The 20,762-nt window shown below is 59.4% G+C and overlaps 1 protein-coding gene across 1 annotated transcript in view; it reads right to left on the bottom strand.

Annotated features, from left to right (window-relative positions):
* The window catches only part of LOC149999129 (tubulin-specific chaperone D-like), a 32,654-nt gene that overhangs the window by 11,259 nt on the left and 633 nt on the right, over positions 1-20,762 (bottom strand). Inside the window, exons 3-16 of the mRNA XM_090290703.1 lie at positions 19,227-19,300; positions 17,684-17,801; positions 16,161-16,221; positions 15,038-15,060; positions 10,021-10,052; positions 9,182-9,244; positions 8,381-8,457; positions 7,074-7,155; positions 5,108-5,226; positions 3,575-3,666; positions 2,745-2,885; positions 1,173-1,256; positions 487-654; positions 277-415 (exon numbers count right to left, since the gene is read on the bottom strand). Coding sequence (XP_090146829.1) covers positions 277-415; positions 487-654; positions 1,173-1,256; positions 2,745-2,885; positions 3,575-3,666; positions 5,108-5,226; positions 7,074-7,155; positions 8,381-8,457; positions 9,182-9,244; positions 10,021-10,052; positions 15,038-15,060; positions 16,161-16,221; positions 17,684-17,801; positions 19,227-19,300 — 1,273 coding nt within the window. The remainder of the gene's footprint in view (positions 1-276; positions 416-486; positions 655-1,172; positions 1,257-2,744; positions 2,886-3,574; positions 3,667-5,107; positions 5,227-7,073; positions 7,156-8,380; positions 8,458-9,181; positions 9,245-10,020; positions 10,053-15,037; positions 15,061-16,160; positions 16,222-17,683; positions 17,802-19,226; positions 19,301-20,762) is intronic.

Below are 20,762 nucleotides of genomic sequence, written 5' to 3'. Positions count from 1 at the left end.
GTCTGTGCCAGGCATGGCACGGCGGCAGTAGAACAAGACCACCTATGCACTGGGACAGGTCCCCGCGGTGGTCCCTGTCCGAGTACCCCTCATCCCTGGTGCCATCTCAGGAGCTGCCCTGGGGGGCGCAAGGCCAGAGGAAGGAGCGGCACTGGTGACCGGCTTCCCCAGGGGAGACCCAGCAGGAGGGACAGCGCAGCCCCCGGAGTGCACATCCCAACCCCTAGCCCCACCCAGGAAAGGGCCACCCCAGTCCCAGGCCAGACACATCCTCACCGTGGACTCAGTGAGGCCGCCCACAGACACAGCCAGGCCCAGCAGCACGTGGTAGCGGTAGGTGGGCAGCTCCAGCAGCCGGGTGACACGAGGGAAGGCCTGGGATGGCGCCGTCCAGTTGACAGAGGCCACGTCAGACCTGCAACAGAGCCATGAGCTGCAGGGGCCTGCGCCCTGCCGGGAACAGGCACCTGAATGGACCCTCCGTACCTGGGAAAGAGCTTTTCCAGTTCCTCCCTGTGTGGCACGTGGGGGACGGCGGGGCCAGCCGGGCCAGCAGCGTGCAGCAGCGTCATGAATGCACGTGCGGCGTGGGCGCGGAAGTGGTCAATCTTCTCACTCGCCTGCTGGGCTAGGCAGCACATGACCCGCCGGCAGCTGCAAACCAAGAGCCCAATGTCCGCAGAGCTCTAACCCGAGGCGCCCGCAGAGCACACGGCAGGGCCCCCACTGCAGCTGATCGACTCCCAGGAGCCTCGTGTAAGGTCTCGGGTGGAAGGAGTGAGAGCACAGGGCTGGGGAGGGGGTTGGGGGGGGATGGGGGATGGGCTGAGGAGACAGGCGACTGGATGAGGAGTGGGGCACAGGGAGGAAGGGAAGCTTGGGGCAAGGGAGGGGCATGAAGACCCCACATTTGAGCTGCCCGAGGGTAGCCCCGTGTCCAGGGAACAGACAGGAGGGGGACAGCCAGGCCCCCAGCTGGAGCAGGCACTGCGGCACAAGGGCCCGAGGCTGAGAGGTGGCTCCTCACCTGGCCTCACCCAGGAAAGGCGGCATGGCTGCCCTCCAGCAGGCCTGAGCCCCGGTGGAGGGGCGGCCTGAGCATGAGCTGTGGGGCAGAGGCGGGGACGGGACAGACCCTCTGCAGGCCCGGTCAGGGCAGGGAAGGCGCTCACGTGGGAGCCTCGATCAGCTCGGGCTGGTCCCTCCCCAGCAGAAGCGTCAGGTCCACCAGGCTGGTCATGGCGGCCTCGCGGACCCTGCAGAGGTGGAGAGGGGTGAGGAAACTGCTCCCCAGCAATTGCCCATGGTGAGGGAGGGACTCCAATGCCCTCGCCCAGGGCAAGTGTCAGAGACTGAACTCCCCACTTCGGTGGGAAGGGAGGGTCTACAGAACAGCACAGGCAGCGGGTGGCCCGCCCTCTACAAGCATTTAACCCACGACAGGTCAGACAAAGACTTGTCCCACAGACGGGCTGGCCCCGACAAACAGTCACGACTGCTCAAGCAGAAACGGCACCGATGTCCCCAAGAACCATTAAATGCAAACCACACCTATGAAGCTTTCTGCCAGCAGGGAGCCTCTCAGAGCTCCCGACCTTTCCTGGGGAGACACACGCAGAGCAGCTCCTGCTTCTGCTGCCCAACCGTCTTCCAGACCCGAGGGCTCTGTCCACCCTGAGCAAACTCGCCCATAACAATGCCCATGAGAGGAAACAAGCTCAGACACTTCAAAAAGCTGAGTCCACACTATGCCCGGCCTAACTCCACAGCGAACGCTGGGACAATGCAGAGTCAACCTGGGCAGGACGCAGCCAGGCCACAGGGACCACAGACACGACAGGCTGGTGTCTCCAGGGTCAGCAGGTCCCACAGGCCTGGGGCACCTGCCCTCCCTCCACGGAGTGAACCCCGCGCATCGGGGAGCCAGCCCGGGCTGCTGAGACTGGAGGGGGCGGGGGGGGGGGGGGTGAGCAGGTGTAGCCTTGTCCGGTGGGAGGTCAGGCAAGTGAGGTGCTGAGTGCAGGCCTGGGGTGCAGGGCAGACACACGTGGAGCTGACAGGAAGGGGAAGAGCTCACACACCAGGGTGTGGCCACCAACCAGCTGCTGCTCAGGACAGACACCCTCTGGGAGCCAGGGAGCAGGCAGAGTGGGAGGAGGGACAGTGCTGCCCCGTGAGCCCCACCTCCATGCACAGACTCCCAGGGAAAGGCTGGGGGGACACCGTGCAGGAGGAAGGCCCCAGGGTTCAAGGGCCTCGGTCACGGCTGTGGGCATAGCCGGGCCCTGGGTGTGGAGTGAGCCCAGCCCGAGGGCACGCGGAGGCTAAGTACACCTACCATGTACAGGACTTGCAGCCTCTACAATTTTGAACAATTTCTGGATTTAGTTAAAAATCAGGAAAAATGTTTAAAAAGACCAAGTGCTGAAGTAAGACGACACAGGAACAGAAAGCCCCACAGCTGACGGACGCTGGAGGGTGTGGGTGGGGTCTTTAAAATAACCACGGGGAACATGTTGATGAAAAAGGGGAAACGGTGGGAAAAATAATGGAAAAGATGAGACTTTCTACAGAGTTAAGAGTCTCTGAAAAAGGGCCGAACAGCACAGAAATGAAGACTTCACGGAGGTCCCGCAGGGCGCAAGGCCAGCTCTCCATCCCCACATGCACAGAGGCCTGGCCTCTGGGGCAGCCGCAGCGGCAGCTGGGACACCAGTGAAGACCCAGCGCCGCGCAGGCCTCACCAGGCGCCCACGTCCCCGCGACTGTCGGTGGTGTAGTCGCGCAGACAGTCCAGCAGCGTGCAGTAGACCTCCGGCACGTTCTCTCTGCACATAACCTCGTCTGGGGCCCCGTCTGCTCTCACTCCGACCGTTTGGCAAACCCTGAAATCAGAAGTGCGAGCAGCTAATTTCTGTGCATTCCGTCCAGCCTTCCCTGTGTTCACGTCACTCTGGCCTGATGTGTCTGCACAGGACACACTCAGAACAGACCAGAAGCTCGGAGGAAGCTCAGAAACACAGAGCCCGCCCCGCAGACCCAATGCTCTTCCCCAGAGCCACATGCCTGTCTCTCCTGCTTAAGAGGTGCACAGGGAGGCCAGGGGCTGGGCCCTCCTACCCTTCCACCAGGGCAGAAGGGGACAGTGGGACATCAGTGCCCAAGACAGTGTGTGGGCTCCACACCGCTGGTCCTCCAACGGCCCATGGGCAGGTGAGGACAGCGTGGCAGGTATGAGCCCATTTGTGACCCAGGACGAGAGAGACCGCCCCGTCCTTTCCTCCTCCTCGGGGATGCCGATCTTTGAAGGAGGCCAGTGTCCTACAGCGAAGAAGTGATCACACTACAGGTTTAAAGCTCCCTATAATTAGGACAAAACTGGTCATGAGCCTCTGGGTTGGAACTGTTCAATGTCAATCCTCTGAAAAGAGAAGAAACTAGAAAACAGCAACATTTGCCTCTAAGCAGACGTGTCACCAGAGACTGGGCCTCTCACGCCTGCCGAGGACACCCCGCACATGGGGCGCTGGCCTCTGGGAGCAGTGGCCTGGGGAGGAGAGCCGGTGGCACTCACCTGGCGATCGCCTTCAAGGCATCCCGCCTGGACTCCGCAAAGCTCGCGTTCTCCGGGGAAATGTGGGTAACGGCCCTTAACCCCGCTAGAACCTGAAAAACAATGACCAGTCACCCACAGACCACCGGCCACAAGACAGACGTACTTTCCATGCAGGTGGAGACTGGGTCCCAGGGCTGTGCTGCTGTAGCTGCCGTGGGGGGCCGCCTCCAGGCCTCCCACTACACGGACCCCGGCGTGCAGGGACCTCCGCAGAGCTCCTCATCCTGTGCAAGACCCCGCCCCATTCTGCCCAAAGTCTAGAGCGCAGCAGTTTCTGTGACTTGATCTGTTCCTGTCCTAACAGGACAGGAAGGGACAGTTCAGTCCTAACTCGGGTGCTTCACATGGGTAAGACCCAGGGTGAGAGCGTTAGCCTGAAGTCTGTCTGGTGTGTGGGACCCTGAGGCACGCTGGGTGGGGAAGATGACACGGGACAGGGCGGGACGTGCCGAGCAGTGGCACCGTGGGCGTCTGGGAGGTGGGTCAGCAGGATGCTTCAACTGGGGAAGAGGGGACAGAGGAGTTTGGTGACTGAGGCTGGTGGGGGTCTGTGGGGCCTGCCTGACCAGAGGCCGCAGGCACCCACTCTTGCAGGGGGCTCAGGACCAGGTCAGGGAGCCAGGACAGCGATGGCAGGCGCCCAGCTCACTGCCCACGGTTCAGGGCGGCTCCAAGGCAGCCAGTCAGGAGGGAAAGGGAGGCGGGAGGAGCACACAGGTGTCTGTCCCCAGGGGTGAGGCCTGCGAGCGGCCTGCGGTACAGGCACCAGGGCAGGAGATGCAAGCCCAGGTCTTGGTGAGGCCGGAATGAGCCTGTGCCACCCGCCTGCAACTTTCACACAGGAGTGGGCGGCACAGGAAGCACCTTCCGTCCTTCCCCCAGTCACAGACGGCAGGGGTGACGGCTGCGAGGCGAAGCTCCGCGCCCTGAAGGGCCGCCTCCAGCAGGCTCGGCTGTGGGCATGCAGTCTTGGTCCAGGCCAGGCGTTCCTGCCCAAAGCAGAGCTCTGCCCCTCCTCCCGCTCTGTCCCAAGCCACTGCCACCTTGAGGGTGAGGCACCTCACAGAGAAAGACACTGATGAACCATGTCCTCCCAGGGGGCAAGCAGCGACCTCTCCCTGTCCTGAGATGCAGGGTCCTCCCGCCTTGGGCTGACCGGCTCCCGAGGAGGAATTCCTGGGGTGGAAGGGACACCTGGGGCAAGGATTCTGCTCCAGGCTCCGCGCCCTTCCGCCGTGGCCCCCGCAGAGCTGGCACGTGGAGATGAGGCAGGAGAAGCTTCTGCACCAAACAGCTTCCCCTCCCAGAAACCAGCGTTAAGCGTTCCCACACGAGCGTTCACATCCCCTAAACCATGTCCCCTTTCCTCATGGCCACATGCTGGCGTTCAGGCTCTCCCTCCTGACCACACACACAGGATTTCCTGACGGGTCGCCACGGCCCACCCGCCCCGCCCCGCACGGGTGCCCCCCACGCCCAGCTCAGCCTCACCTGCCGGAGCCTGCCGCGCAGAAGGAAGCGGGGCAGGGCCCCCAAGGCCAGCGCGAAGCCGCAGCGCGTTGTCTCCTCCGGGCTCTGGAGTTCGGCGAGACACTGCTCTACTAGGGCCCCTGAAAAGCAGTGACGAAATGACCCCCTGCTGCCCCTGGTTTCCTCCCTCCTTACAACGTCCCAGAGACAGGAAAAACAGCATCAGACGGAAGGAGGGAGGAAGCACTTCAGGCTCCGAAAGCAGGTGTGTTTCCAAAGCGGTATGGATCAAAGCTGACTTAAGAAAAGAACCACCAAGTGGCTTTAAGGTTTCCACAAGCAATTTCACCAAGTTTTCACTCAGGAAAGTAAGTCCAATGGGGTCTGAAGAACAGCCCGTACAGTCATAACTCCTGTCGTCTGCGTCTCCAAGGACACAAATGCTGACCAGGCAGCCAGCGCCTCCTCAGAAAGGAGAGCAAACGTGACAGACCCAGCCGTGTGCCGGGCCATGGCTGCCGCTCCACACGGGGTGCCCGGGTCGTGGGGCAGGCAGGGCGCAAGGTCAGGCTGCAAGCGAGCGGTGGGGGGCCTGCGCCTCCCGAGATGGGGAAGCCCGTCATCAGAAATGGACGACTCACTGGACAGAGTTTTGAGGGGGACACAGCAAAGGCCCCAGAAGCTCAGGACAGATGAAGGAGCCAAAGAAGGGGAGGGAGTCGCCAAACCGGCTCTGCGAACGCGCAGCCCTGGGAGAGGGAGGTAGGACCCTCACTCTGTCCCACCCGCTGTGACCAGAGATCGCAGCTGTTCTGCTCAAATTCCAGCCACGCGTGCCTTTCGTTAGCATGTACACGAGAACTGCCACCCCATGCAGCTTCTGTGTCATGTGTCAGGGCAAGCGAACACTGGCACTCCTGACCTGGCTGTACCTGCCCTAAGCGGACACCTCCCTCGATCCACACACATCGACGCTCCTGTCTCCTTCAGTCGTGTGACACAGCAGCCTGTTCTCGGGCCAGAAGCAAAACGTGGCCTTATCCCAGGTTTTAAAAAACAGACTAAATACAAAATAACAGGGCGGTCTCTTTAAGCAAAGCTGCCCATGTAAAGGGATGTAGTAAACCATTCAGATAGGAAGTCCGTCAGAATATCAAATGATAAAACACTGTCGTAGTTTTGGGAAAAATCACAGAACACAGTCTGCTGAGTATGTGATTTCGTGCATTGAGGATGACCTGAAATCTCTCGTGCCTGGTCGCTAGGGCGACAGGAAGGAATGCCGCAGGGCAACAGAGGAGCGTACATGCACCCCCAGGGAGAAGACCCTGACGACGCGTCAGGTGGAGTGCCAGGTGCACTGCGCTGGTCCAAGAACACACGGGGCGGCGGTGTGGTACCGCAGCAGCACATGTGCTGTCCCCGTGAGGAGGGGAAGAGCTCAGAGTGCACACGAATACTCTAAAACACGTTCTCCTGTGAAGAGTACCAGCTATGATGTAACCATGGGCTGAATAACAGCATGAAGTTGGGGGGCAGGGGAAGCGGGCAGTTCTGTGCTGACCGCCCAGGACGTGTCAGGAAAACGCACCACGTGATGCATGTGAAGGTGCTGAGGAGCAAACCGTGCAAACAGAGGAAGAAAATGGACAGACGCAGGAGAAGGAGCAAATACAACGGGGCAGACAGGACTCACAGAAGTGCTCCCCTCCACATGACCGGCACCTTCAGGGCATAGAGTGGGAAGGGGTGCACTTGAAGGGGTGACTTCAGCCAATGCTGCACACTCAGCAGCAGGGCTGTGTCCCAGGAAAAGCCAGCGTCAAGGCACGGCCCGGAGAAGCTGCTGGTTCAGAGTGGAAGAGATGTTCCTCCATGCAGCTCTGCCAGACCGTGGGTCGGAGCCCGGGGCCGACCCAGGGGGACCGTGTCCCTGCAGCACCCCCGCGCCCCCCAGGACTGAGGTCGAGCCCACCAGCGCACTCACCCCGGCCCGCGCCGTCGGCCTCCCCGGGCTCCTCTGTGTAGTACTCGCTGCAGAGGGCAGCCAAGGCCGACACAGCCGCTTCCTGAAATGACGCGGGACATGAGCGGCCCTGCAGCCTCCAGACTGGTCCGCAGTCGATTAAGTTTAGAAAAAAATACAGAAACTAAATCACATCGCTCCTTCCAGCATGTCTGCTTGTCGTCTGTCGGGCAGTTATGACTTCACCATTCTTTGCAAATTAATAAACTGAACAGAACACTTTGTTATTTCGTCCATGCAATGCAAATCCCATGTCTTAGAACATGGACGGTTAATAACAAAATGGCCTTTTCTCTCCCAGCAAGGTCATGAAGGAAAAGATGCATGTAACACACCCGGACGGGACGTGCGCAAGGTTTCCGGACAGGCTCTGTGGGGGACTCGGGGGGTCCAGCGGCCCTGGGAAAAGGAGGGGGCTTCTCAGCACCAAAGCCCAGCAGAGCCACCCAGAGCAGGATGGAGGATGGGAGGTGAACACCCGCTGTCAGGAAGGAGCTGAGCCCAGAGCGAATGGTGATTTCATAGGCCGTCTCCACACCCCAGACCGTGAGCGAGTAGCCAGGCGGGAGGGCCGTGAGCACGCAGAGGGGCCTGAGCACGGGCACCACACCGAGATGCCACGTGGGCCAGGCAAGCGACTAGCACACCGTGACCAGGGCCGGTGCGAATCAATCAAGGAAAGTCTGCGGCAACGACCCTGCAGCACCCAGACTCAACCAGGACCACGTGACGTAACAAAGACCCTGAAGAGACCTCCTGCGAGCCCTGGGGTGGGGGTGGGGGGTGAGACGCCCGGAGGCCGAGACTGCCACTCTTGCCTCTTCATCCTTGACGCCAGAGCCGCTCCCCAGCTCTGCTGCCCCCACGGTCACCTGTCCCCACTGTGCCCGAGGAAACACATGCTTTCCTGAAATGACCCACGTGATGTGTGCGGTGGGGACTCTGGCTGCCACCTGGTCCTCTGTGCAAGAGCATCGCACAGGCAGCTGCCAACCCTGAAACCCTACGACGCGACAGGACGCGGAGTTCAGGACGTGACGGAGGGACACTTAGGTGAGAATAAAACCAGAAAGAGGAATTTTAAGGCTTCCACATTCTGGTCGCCCATCACTGAGCTACTTTTCCTGATGATGAATCACACAGACACCACCAGCGGGGCCCAAATGAAGTCACGGCCCTGATCAGTCTGTGTGACCCACAACGCAGCCTTGGCAGCAGACGCTGAAAACACGTCAACGCAGCAGCTGGGAAGACCCTGCTCCGCACACCTTGATCCGCTGTCGAGACTGACTGGAAATGCGGTGGAGCTGCCTCAGGGTGTCGCTTATCAGCCACTGCCAACCACCTGCCGAATGGACAGAGAAACCCTTTACCCGTGGGGACAGTTGAGATGAAATCAGAGTCGACAACAAGCAGGTCTCCGCCCCTTAGACCGCAGCAGATGGCAGGTGCGGCGGTGCGTCTGGAGGAAACTCCCTAGGAGCTCCGAGGCCTCAGGGCCCAAGGGGATGCCCTTCCGGCTGCTGAACCGTTAAAGCACCTACAACAGGCACACTCTGGGTCTCTCATCACACTCGCAAGCTTCGGGTGGCCTTTTCCTGTGCCTCTCCCTCAAACAACCCCAAACCCCCACCACTGAAGACCCAAACTTTCAGCTCGGTGAGATCTAGCCCTGGTCAGCTCTGTGGGTTTTCTGAGGCTGCAGAGCAGAGACAGTGCCGTGCGGGCCCCCCGAGGGCCTCTGTGCGGCTGCCTGCGCGGAGGAATGTCCGTCCCCACTGGCTGAGGCCGCATGTGTGTGTCCCACGGACAGGACAGGCCGCACAGGGCCTGGCCACTGCGCACAAGGGCGGGTTCACCACGGGCTGCCTCCCCGGGGCCCACGAGCGCCGAGGGGTGGGTGGTGGATGCCCGTCATGGACAACAGGTCCCTGCAGCTATTTAAAAACCGGGCTTTCCAATGTCATGAAACGTGACCGCCCGTCCTAACAGAGTCATGTTTACTTTTCAGTCTGAAGCGTTTCTGGGAGAAAATGCGACCGCGTCCGTCCCTGAAGAAAAGCACCTACCGATCACGGCATCCCCTCTGAAGGGCATTCTGGAGAGGGACAGCTTCTCTATTAAGACACACACTAGCAAGAAAGAGAACAAAGGTGGGTGATGTCATTTCTCCCCAAGCGGCCGCCGCAGCGCCCACCCTGCTGTCCCTGTGTCCTGCACCTCAGGGTGAGGACTGGGTGGCCACCCCATCAGGCCGAGTGCGGCCTTTGCTGGTCACTCGGGGATCGGCCCCCTGCCCGCCGCCCTTGGATGGGCCCTGGCTCCTCCCCCCACTCCACGTGCCCCCTCAGACCGGCGCCAAGACGATAAGCGGTGGCCTCTGCACCCGCCCTGTCACACTGACGTGGAGACAGCGCTGGCAGTTTTTCTAGATTGTACAGAATTCATGTTTGCTGAGAAAACCCAAACTCTACAGAAAAGCGTAAGGAGGCCAAACCTGCCCGTGCCAGCGGCCGCCCCTCAGCACCCTGAGTGTGGGCCTCCCCTTCCTTTCACAGAAGTGAGGGAACATGCTGCTCTCTTGCAGACACCCTGCTTTCAGGTTCTCTCTTCCCACCCTTTCTGTAACTGAACTGCTCCTGGACCCGGGAGGCCCCGAGTGTGAGCCCCCAAACCGGCCTCCGCGAGGGGCTTGCCTCCCCCATGGGGCCCCATAACGCAGGGCCCAGGCCCCGGCCCCGTGGCTGTGCTGCTGGGGAAGCGCCGGCCCCCGAGGATGCGAAGGGGCAGCTTGCCAGCCCCACAGTGTTGGCGGCAGTGACGCTGACACCTCAGGACTCCTGTCCCCCGGGGGGCACAAGTCAAGGCCACAGCCCACCAGCTGCAGCCTTCGGCTGCTCGGACCTACCTGCCTGTCTCATGAGCTCTCCTCCCAGGCCCCTGAAATGTAATGAAAACATTCAGAGTTAAAATCGCTTCGTACGTAAAACATAAAAGGCCCTCACCGAGTAACCTCAGACCCCAAAAATCAGGACGTTGATCAGCAGCATTTGTTATCGCAAGCAGGAGCTGCTTGGGAGGGAAGGCGCCCGTGAAGTTCTCAATTTATGCAACTGCTCGATGGTTGTTCGTCTCCTTTATTTCATTTATATTCTTAAATAAAAAACCTTATCTATTGAATAGGGTTTCCTGTAAACTTTGTCCCCATGTTCTATTCTGGAGAGAGCAATTTTCTTTTTTTTATTTTAATTCTTTCAATTACGGACTATTCAATACTATTTTATATTAGTTTTAGTTGTAAGAAACTACCTTTTTAGAGGAAAAAAATGATAGAAAAAGTCCTGTAACCATCTCCCAGATACCCTGAACCCTAACTGGCGTTACTCTGACTTTCTGTTCTCACTGGACACCCTAGTCCTTTCTGGCAGAAATGGCCTTACTCACACAGAACAAATTCCAAGCACAGTCCAACCCGCAGTCTCTAAGAACTGAAGGGGTTTAAGCCCCAGGAGGAGAAGCACCACCCCCAGGCTCCGTCGTGCGCACCTCCAGGGGAGAGATGCGCCCACCCTGCCGCCCCCACGACCGCACCCAGTTAATATCTGACGCTGGTGAACGTGAATCTAAGAAACACGAGAAGATGGGAAGTTAATGTCTGAGACCTTGGCTTCTGGCCCTGATAGAGCAACGGGATGCAAATCTGCCCTCCTGCCTGAAACAACTGGAAAACTGGGTGAAACAGATGAGACACCGGTGCCAGACACCGGAAACTGAGGCCTGGGAGGAGGGCAGCGGGCAGGGTGCAGCCAGGCACGAGGCCCCTCAGAGCCGCCGAGGCCAGGACAGGGAGGGGTGGAGGGGCTTCTCGAGCTGGGGCTGACCACGAGCTGCACATGCAAAAGACGCTCCCTGAACCTGAGAAGAAAAAGACGCCTAGAAGGAGGCGGCGGGATACTTCTAGGAGCCACAGGGCTGGGAAGGGTCCGTCGGCCAGAGCGGCAGAGTCTGCAGCCAGATTGGCTGGCCACTGGCAAGTGTGTCCAGGAACCACCCCTGGCCTCGACCGATACAATGCCCACCAAGAAGCAGCAGCCAGCACTGTCAAAACAAATGGAGCAAAACCCAGTCCCAGCAATGGAAGCCTCACAAAGCTTGGCATCCAGCTGAGAATCACCAGGAAACTGGAAGGAAAAGAAAACCCTGGACACAGCCAGACCCAGAAACACCCAAACCAGCAGCGTGAGCACCTGAGGTCAGTAAAGCAGCTTCGGGTTCCACGCGTCCAAGAGGGGAGGGGACACAGGACAGAGGACACAAACGCAACTTCCGGGAATAGATCCTCATCTGCCAACATGGACGGCACCGAATGCAACAGGAGGAGGGGAAACCAAAGTAATAAAAGGGAGGGGCTTAAACAAATTTTGCAAGGAAGGAACTCTCCAAGACTGAGGGGACCACGTGAAAACAAGAGGCGCTGGCTCCGACAGGCCCCCGTGGGGCAGACGTGGAACAACCGGAGCACGAGGAGCGGCGGGCGGGCGGGCGGGCGGGCGGGCGGCGCCGCCGAGGAGGAAAGGCGCTGTGAGGCGGTGGGAAGGGCAGGGCGGAGCAGGCGGGGAAAGCTGGTCCTGCCACACAGACCCAGGTCACGAGTGGAGAAGGAACGAGAGACTCTGGCCTCAGAGTGACCACTGGTCAAGGCCAGGAGGGAGGGGCTGGGAATGGGGGACGTACACAGCTCGAAGCCAACCTGTCCCCAGCTCACCCACTGGCAGTGGGAGACGCGCCTGTCACTGGGCACATTTGACCTTGTGGAGGTCATCCCCAAACCCAGGAATCAAACCCGACACCCCCGCTGCGGCACCACGCCGGCGTGCCTCCCCTCTGTGGGACACCGCGAGGGAGCGGCCCGGCAGACCCAGAACACGTGACACTGTTCAAGACAAGCGCCCTGAACTCCGTCAGAGAGGGTGTCGTGAGACTGAAAGGGGAGGGGACTGAATAAAGCAGACAGCAGGCTCCGTGGTGACGGCTACAGAGGACATCTGAGGACAAGCCAAGGAAAGCGTGCTCGCACCGGGTCTGACGGGGACAGTGCCCACGCCCTGGCTGTGGAGGACGATGGCACATGGTTACGCAGGACGCAGTCCCTGCTCCTCTAGAGGTGAAACACCAGGCCTGCAACGTACTTTCCACAAAGAAAAACTATCACCAGCAGAGAGGGACGCACTAGAAGAGATGAAGCAAGTGGTCAAAATGTTGATATCAGATGCAGCTTGGCAAGAACCTCCGAGCCTAGAATGGCGGGCATGCTGTGTGGTGAGCCACTCACGGGGAATCACCGCTGAGGAGGTGCCTGGGCCAGCCCCCCGCCCCCCGAGGGCGGTCACTCATCTGTCTTTCTACGCTGATCTCACTGGAGAGTGTTATCTTCCACTTACCGTTTGGGACTCATCACTAAGAAAGAAAACTTAGGAACAAAGAGCCGACGTGCACTTAGAACTTATAAGATGCCAACGGGTGTCCTCAGATGCCTTTGCCCCCCGGAGAGCTGCGTACCACGCCCTGTGGGGTGCCCACTGCGGCTCGCTGGCCCAGGGAGGGAGCAAGCCCGTTCACCAGAAAGAAGCGCAGCTTCAGCACGAGGAGAGCGGGGGGCTCCTTTCCCAGCAAAGTGGGGCAAAGGCTGGCAGTGTCGCCGAGTGGCCCAGAGGGGCGTGCCAGGAGCCCACCCCAGGGCCCTCCCATGGGCACAGCAACAACAGCCCAAGGCACAGACCCTCCTCATCAGCCACCAGGGAAGACCTGGACGCACCCCCGTCCCCTCCGCTCAGGTACGCAGAGCCACAGGAGCCCTGTCTGGGGCCGCACCAGGCTTCACCAGCTACTTCGGGTGAGAAGCTGCTCACGCACACTTGGGAAGACAATGACCGCTGAGTGCCCCTCAGGAGACACACGCATGGCAGGACACTCAGGCCTTGCCCCAACCCCACAGAAGGACAGTGACGGGACGACACCAGGGGAGAGCCCGGGCCTTGGGCCCCTCTAGCCACCAACCAGGGAAACCAGAGACAACAAGGGTCCCTGACCAAACTGTGTCCTGGTGGTGGTGGCCGGACTCAGACGAGCCCCATGCAAGCCCACACCCAGGGCCGGCCGGCCACGAGCGGGACGAAGGCTGCACCTGAAATCCTGCCGTGGACAGACCTGCCCAGAGTAGGGTGCAGACTTGACGACCATCAGCGTCAGGTGTGAGCACCAACTGAGGGCGGTTCCAGGCTGGCCAAGCGCCTCACCAGCACCGGGCATGACAGAAAAGGGTCCATGTGCTAAACCTGACAAGCTCAGGGAGGCCTCCCAAACTCAGAGTGAACGTGACCACACGGGGGGTTCAAAACCTAGAAATTCCTAAGAGTGGGCCCTGGCGGTGGTCACGTCCTTAGCCTGTAGCTTCCCCGACAAAGGTCAGTCTTGGCCTCCAGGGAGCCTGGCTACACTGTCTGTGCGTCTAAGGTGATGCGTCTTTGAAACGTCGGCGTAACCTCCTTTTCCAGACCCCTCAGGGCAGATCCAGCGCAGGAGACCGCAAGCAGAGCCCCTCACTGTGGCCTGGGGCCCGCACACCATCCCCGCGAGCTGCAGCTGTGACGAGCCCCCCTGCACCGTCCGTGCAGAAGTGCGTGTCTCTCCGTGTTACTCTTTGTCCCGCCCCCTCCACTGCTACCTGTGCGTTTCCTGTGCGCCTCCGCGGGCCACCTCCTTGGTGCTGACGTGTAAAGTGAGCTGCAGCAGGCCCTTCTCCAGAGCACTTTCTCAATCCACTGAGATTCTGCTTCCCAGAAACTGTTGTCAGTTTGGCTCAGATAAACCACAAAAATAATCTACATGCTTGGAAGTTTCTAAGCCACACAGTGTAGGAAGTGGCTTCGGCAGCAGCCCTGGTCTAAGCCCCTGCCCAGGCCCCGGCTTTCAGGAAAGCGGGAGCGGGAAGACGCTGACGTTCACAACCCTCCAGTTACGTTAAAGCCCACTAAGAAAAATGAGAAATGAAAACCACAGACAGGAAGAAAGTTCTGGCAAATACTATGTCTACAAAGAGCTTGCATGCAGAATATGTGAAGACGCTGACGGCTCAGTAAAAAGACAGATGATGAGATCGATTCTTGAGCCCAAGACCAGAACAGCCACTACAGGGAAAAGGACAGGAGTCGCAAAGGCCACTGGCCCTGGGCAAAGGCCCACCAGTAGGGTCAGCTCCGTCCAGGACGGCGGCCCTGATGAGGACAGGGGGCAGGAAACATCACCGCCACCCTCTGAGCCCCAGAAGCAGAGAGGAACTGTGTGACCCAGCAATGTCACACCTGCGTTCTCTCCCGAAAATTAAAACACTTGTCCGTGCGAGGCCTGTGTCCAAGTTTGCAGGCGCTCTCACCCCAGCAGCCAAAAGCCAGGACAACCAAACATCCAGCCCCCAGAGCACAGATGGACGCACAGGCACGGCACCGCATACTGCGCAGCAGGACCCAGGACAGCCACATACACGCAACCACACGCCTCAGACATCACACTCTGAGCGAGATCGGCCCAAAGAGCCCACAGAACAAATCCGTCTACATGAAACTCAGAAAAGACAGCTCTCCGGCGCAGAAGAGCAGACCATGTGATGAGGCCAGAGGGAAGTGTCAGGGCAATGCGGCTGCCTTGCTGGGGCTGCAGCCATGTGAGCCTCTGTAGACCCTAAACCCAGTGAACTCCACCTTTCAACCAGCCAGCCCACTGCGCGCCAAGTGAACCCCACACGCTTAGCAGACCGATGAGGGCAGACCCCTCTTCTTGATGAGAAGTGACTGTGACCCTCATTTCCATGAAATAGGCCGGACGCCACGGGACGGCGGGACGGGAGGATTTGGGCTTGTCAAGCTTACCTGTAGAGCTGACGATCATGAAGCTAGGAATAAAAAAAGAGAAGTTACTTACATATGTAAATTATTCAGATTTTTAAAATAGGTAGATCGTGTTAGCAGTGTGAAAACAGGGCCCACGGAGCATGTCCCAGGCTGGGCGGCCTTGGGGACGGAGCCCACTTTGCTCTCCGTGAGCACCTCACTGATCCTCATGACGACCTCACGCGGAGGGTAAACCGAGGCACTGGGGTAGGGGAGAGGGCAGGGCTGACCGGGATTCTGGCAACGCCTTTCCTACTAAGGAACTCAGGAGCCTTGCGCACAGCCGGGGTGCCGGGGACCAGCACTCTTTCATTTGCCCAGAATCTCCCAAAGTGGGCTGGTATCACCTACACTCCACAGAGAAAGGAGCCACGGCGCAGCGGTCGCATGGCCACTGTCTCTGAACCTCTGCGCTTCCTCCCAGCACCGTGGGCTCCCATGCCATCCCAGGGCCCTGACACCTGGAGGTGACAGTCTGGACTCCATTGTCAAGTGAGTAAAGTCAATAAATAGACTAATGGCTTAACCAGAACCGTACAGCAGGTTCACGGCACAAACAGGTGGGAGTCTGAGGTCAAATGTGCGTCATAAGATAAAGGATAAAAAGTCTATTTGGGACAGGAAGCAGTGAGGCCACTGAGGCCTCGTCATGACTCAGGCGTCCTGTAACGTAGAGGATCGTCGCTCACACGGCCCCTCTGGGAAGCTGAGAAACACAGGAACGCACAGCGCCGCTCCCCAGAGCAGCAAGCACGCCGACGGCGGACGCCCACCACAGGGCCACAGCGGGGAGCCCAGGGCCTCCGTGCCAGCCCACAGTCCCAGTGAGAACCACCCCCGGTGACGGGAGCGAGCCCGGGCCGCTGAGCGTCCTGAGGGATGAGACGCCCAGGAGGACCCCATGGAGAGACTGACCCACCTTCCCCTGCCCGGCTGCACTCCTGCCAGGGGACACTGGCCCCACGAGAAGAGATGCTCTCCCACCCACACAAGCCCCACAGGGCTGGTCTAGGGAGGACACGGGTCGCTCCCGGCCAATGGAGCCCCGGCCACCCACTGCCCCAGGGCTGAGGAGCGGGGAGAGAACCCCAGGCCCACAGACCTGCTGGTGTATCTGCTTCAGGCCCCGCACCGCCGTCTCATCCAGGAAGTCTGCGACAGGCCTGCAGGAGTTCCAGCACAGCGCGTGAGACCTCCCCGTGCTCAGGTGCTTCACCTGCACCCCAAGTCCTGCAGAAGGTCCCCCCTAAAGCAGCGCTAACTCCAAGGGGTGGCCACAGGGACCAAATCGGTCCAGCTGGGACCCGTGGGCACTGAGCTGAAAACAGGGACAGTCCCCTCCATGGATAGGGAGCAGCAAGCTCCCAACACTGACGTGATGCTTGGAGGCGAGGGCCCTGTGAGAGGCAGGAGCTCCCAGGGCGGGCCCTTGACTGGCGCTCAAAACTGGAGTTCCACGAGGGTTCCCACCATCCCCGCAGGATAAGGGTGACGGAGCCTGAACTGTCCAGCCAGGAGGCTGCTGCTGGAACCTGGCTGTCTTCCGGGTGGTGGGAAGCCGGTGCGTGCCAGTGAAGCACACCCACGTGACTGCCCCCAGCAGAAACCCGGTGCATCTCAGAGCCTCCCGGGAGACAGTGCACCCCCCGCACAGCCGGGGCCAGGGAGCAGGCACCCTGCGCGGCGACAGGGCTCTGGCCGGGGCCCAGCCTGCCCAGCACGTCACCAACCGCCAGCCCTCAGCCCACGTGATGCTGCTCTTGAGACCCTGGCTGGGGGTCTGAGCGCTTCGGCGCTAGACCACCAGCTGCTCGGCCCCTCCCTACCATCCTGTCCCCAGGGAATCACCTGCTGAGGTGAAATAGATTAAAAGCGTTTCTTAAACTGCAGTTCCAGCAGCAGGTTACGCGGTCCCACGTTGGGGGGGCTTTTTCATTGCTGAGGACAGTCAGCTGGAAAGAAAGGTTAGCCATCCCGACAGCCTCGCGGGGGGACCCGCTCCACAGGCCCTCCGCTGCCCCCGTCCACAACACTCCCCACTGAGGAGGTTCTAGTAAGAACTTGTAAACTTGTGCTCTGAATTTTAAAGTAGTAAAAGTACAAATGACAAAGAACACGGAGCACGTGAGCTACTCAACGCCACCTCGCCTCTGAGAACCCCTCCTCGCTCCTGGAAGTGAACTCACTGCCTCAGGACAAGCACGGTGATGTGGGCACAGCCACAGGCAGAACCCCCGGCCCCATGCTGAGGACTCTGCATCTCCGTCAAGGCCGCGGCTGATGTTTGGGGAACTCACGCATATTCACATGAAACTACGACACTGTTCAGACAGCATGTGACCGCACACTCAGGAGCCTACGGCGCAGTGTGGATGTCACTGATGTGCGTGAGACTCGCTTTACTGTGGTACTTGCTACACAGCAGTCGCCTGTACCAGGCGCTCCCAGCTGACAGGAGCCCCATCTGGCCATGGGCTCACGGCGCCCCGAGGGAGAGGTGAGTGGCCGGCCCGTCAAAGGTCACAGCTCAGAAGAGAGAGGACCAGTGACAAATGCCATCAAGTCAACTGTGAAGACTATGGGGTCAAGCACTTTGGTTCAGTGGGAGGGCGGGGCTTCTCCTACCTGTTCTCCCGCTCCGCGAGCGTGCACAGGCTGTGGGCGACCTCCGCACAGGCGAGCACAGCCCCATGCCGCGTGGGCAGGTCCGGGCTCTGCGTCATCAACAGCAGGCGTGGGAACACTGCCAAGGACAGGACAGAAGAGGATGTCACAGGAGTGCACTCACGGCAGCTCGTGAGACCCAACGACTCAGGACGCGCAGGGAGAGACACACCTGCAGAAGTCTCTGTCAGTCACTGTGGCCTCACCCAGGACTTAACCCGATGTGGCCAGCAGGCCCGCGTCCCTGGTACCCACCCAGGCAGTGAGGAACATGGCTGACCTGCAGGATCCCCATCCCACGCGGTGCCACCAAGCCCCGCAGCCGGGCAGAGCAGAGCCAGCCTCTGAGTCTCTGCGCTCTGGGACACAAGGCTGTCACAGGACCCTCGGGGCCTGGCAGGGCGGGCAGGTGAGGCACCACGTCCACCCGGGACGACACAGCCCCTCTGAGCCTGAGCCTCCCTAACACACGAGTCAGCCCTGCAGAGGCCGCGACGGCAGGCGGTGTCCAAGCCACAAGAGCTGCCGCATGGCGGCTCTCAGCGTTGGGTTTACGAACCGGGGAGCCCCTAATCCTGGGGCCCAGAGAGCTCCTGAGCTGGGGAGGTGGGACAGTGCTGAGCCCTCCATCCAGGTAGCAGAGATCATCAGTTCCAGGTAAGCAGGCACCAGGCCCCAGGCACGGCCTGACTGGCAGACCTTCATGAAGCTGAAAGGGCCCCAGGGCCACTGCAAACCCCAGAGTGCTGCACACACAAGGAAGTGAAATCAGAAACTGCGAATGAAGAACCATGATCCAGCCACTCCAATAAGTGTCCGTGGGCATGAGCACAATTTCGAGAAACGTATCTGTGGTTCCCATGCTGAAGTCAGATGCTTACTTGTTCCCAGGAGAAAAGACACGGTGCAGCAAGAGGCGTTCTTGCCGTAAGGACAGTGCAGTGTGGTCTATCTGGACGCAGAAGCACCACCCGGGGCCGGACACAGGAAGGCGCCCTCGCGGCCAGCAGGCTGCCCCCACGGCCCTGAGCCACCCGTGAAGCAGCTCATGCTTTAGTTTATTACATAATAAATGATTTTACTTTTCTTCCTGAAATATGCACAGCACACACACTTCCATCAACTCCCTGCTGAGACCGGCACGCACACGGGCCCAGCCCAGGACTCCGAGTGGGGACACCGCAGCGCTCACAGCCTCGGTCCTCAGAGAGACGGTCTGCATTCTGTCCCGATGCTCAGCAGGAGAGACACTGTTTTCAGCTCCCCCAGGCCTTGAAGCCAGCAGGGTGGCCTGTCCTCAACTTCATGCCTGCGACGCATATGTGTGTGCCTGTGTGCACACCTGTGGCACACATGCGCATGCCTGGTGTGTGCATGCTTGTACATGTCTGGTACGGGTGTGGTGTGCACGTGCGTGCATGTCTGGTGTGCGTGTCTGTGTGTCTGCAATGTGCTCATGTGTGTGGGGGGCGGAGGCAACCACAGGGTGGGGGAGCACGCTCACCTTGAGCAGCACTGTACTGGGGTGCCCGCTGGACCAGGTTACACAACGCCTTTGCTGACAGCTCTCTGACGACCCTGGGGGGTGGGGAGACAGAAAACTGAGTTCCTTCATTGTGGCGACTCTGGCTTTATTCAACTCATGAAAAGGGAGACAGTGTATGTGAGTCCGCCAGCCACTGGGTCACAACCGCTACTGAAGATAAACACACAAACAAGTAAGAACTTCTGACGGTGACAAACAAGGAAGAAAGAGTTTACCAAACTCACCTAAACGCAGGCCCATCTGGGGCACAGCTGCCACCTTTGAGGTGCTGGAGGGCGGAGCGTCTCCACCTCCTCCCCCTGACCACCCAGGGCTCAGGAGATGAGAGTGTGGGAGGACCTGGGAGAGGACCTGAAACTACAACCCCGGGGACAGAGCTGGGGCAGAGCTAGGACGTCAAACTGAGCAGCGATGTCCTGGCTGCAACACCGAAAGCTCGGGCAGCCGAAGTAACGTCAGACACGCTGGAGACAGACGGAGCGGGCCGTGTCACAGCTTAACGCCTCCCTCGTGCCAGAGGACACACTCACAGGAAGGGAAGGCAGCGGGGGCAAGAGAAAACACCTGCGAGTACAGTCTGAAAAGGGTCGATATCGCGAGTACAGAAAGAACTCCCAGCACCCAACAACAAGCAAATAACTGCCTGAAAACCGGACACGCCCCTGAGGAGACATCTCTCCAAAGATGAAATCCAGAGGCCAACGAGCGCCTGAAAAGACGCTCAACGTCCGTAGTCATGAGGCAAATGCAAACCGGAACCACAATAAGACATCACTGCGCACTCACTGGAATCCCCGTGCACTGCTATGGGACTGGAAATGGGGCAGCTACTAGAAAAAAACAGCAGGATTCTTGAGGTCCCTGAACAAATCAAAATTGGATTATCGTATGATGTAGCAAGCTGCTGGGCACATACCCAGCCACACTGAAAGCAGGGCCTCAACAAGACACCAGACGCCCGTGTTCACAGCAGCGTGATGCGCAGCAAGAGAGAAAAGCAACTCCAGGGTCTGCCGACGAAAGAACGGACAAAAACCGTGGTTATGCCCCACAACGGAGTATCACTCAGCGTTAAGGAGGAAATGCTGACTCAGGAGGACATTATACTCAGCGGGATCAGCCCGCCACTGGGGTTGCAGGTGAGGTCCCTAGAGGAGTCGCAGTCACAGAGACAGGCAGTGGGACAGTGGTGCTGGGCCGGGGGGTGGGGGTCTTTTTTAATGGGGACAGAGTTTCAGTTTTGCAAGATGGAAAGTCCTGGAGATTATTTACACAACAAGGTGAATGTACTTAGCACTACTGAACCACACACTAACATCGTTAAGATAATAAATACTACGATTATGTATATTGTACCACAATCAAGAAGTTTTTCAATTGTTTATCTTGACATATAAGTTATCCAGGGTGAGTAGGTCTAAGCAGCAGAAAACCTTTAAAAAGAAACCCAAGACAATGGACCTACATCTCTTAGAAACACGCACCTGTACTGAT

Source organism: Furipterus horrens, unplaced genomic scaffold (genome assembly GCF_987537825.1).
Source record: "Furipterus horrens unplaced genomic scaffold, mFurHor1.1.pri manual_scaffold_11, whole genome shotgun sequence".
NCBI lineage: Eukaryota > Metazoa > Chordata > Mammalia > Chiroptera > Furipteridae > Furipterus > Furipterus horrens.
This window is presented reverse-complemented; position numbering and strand designations above follow the sequence as displayed.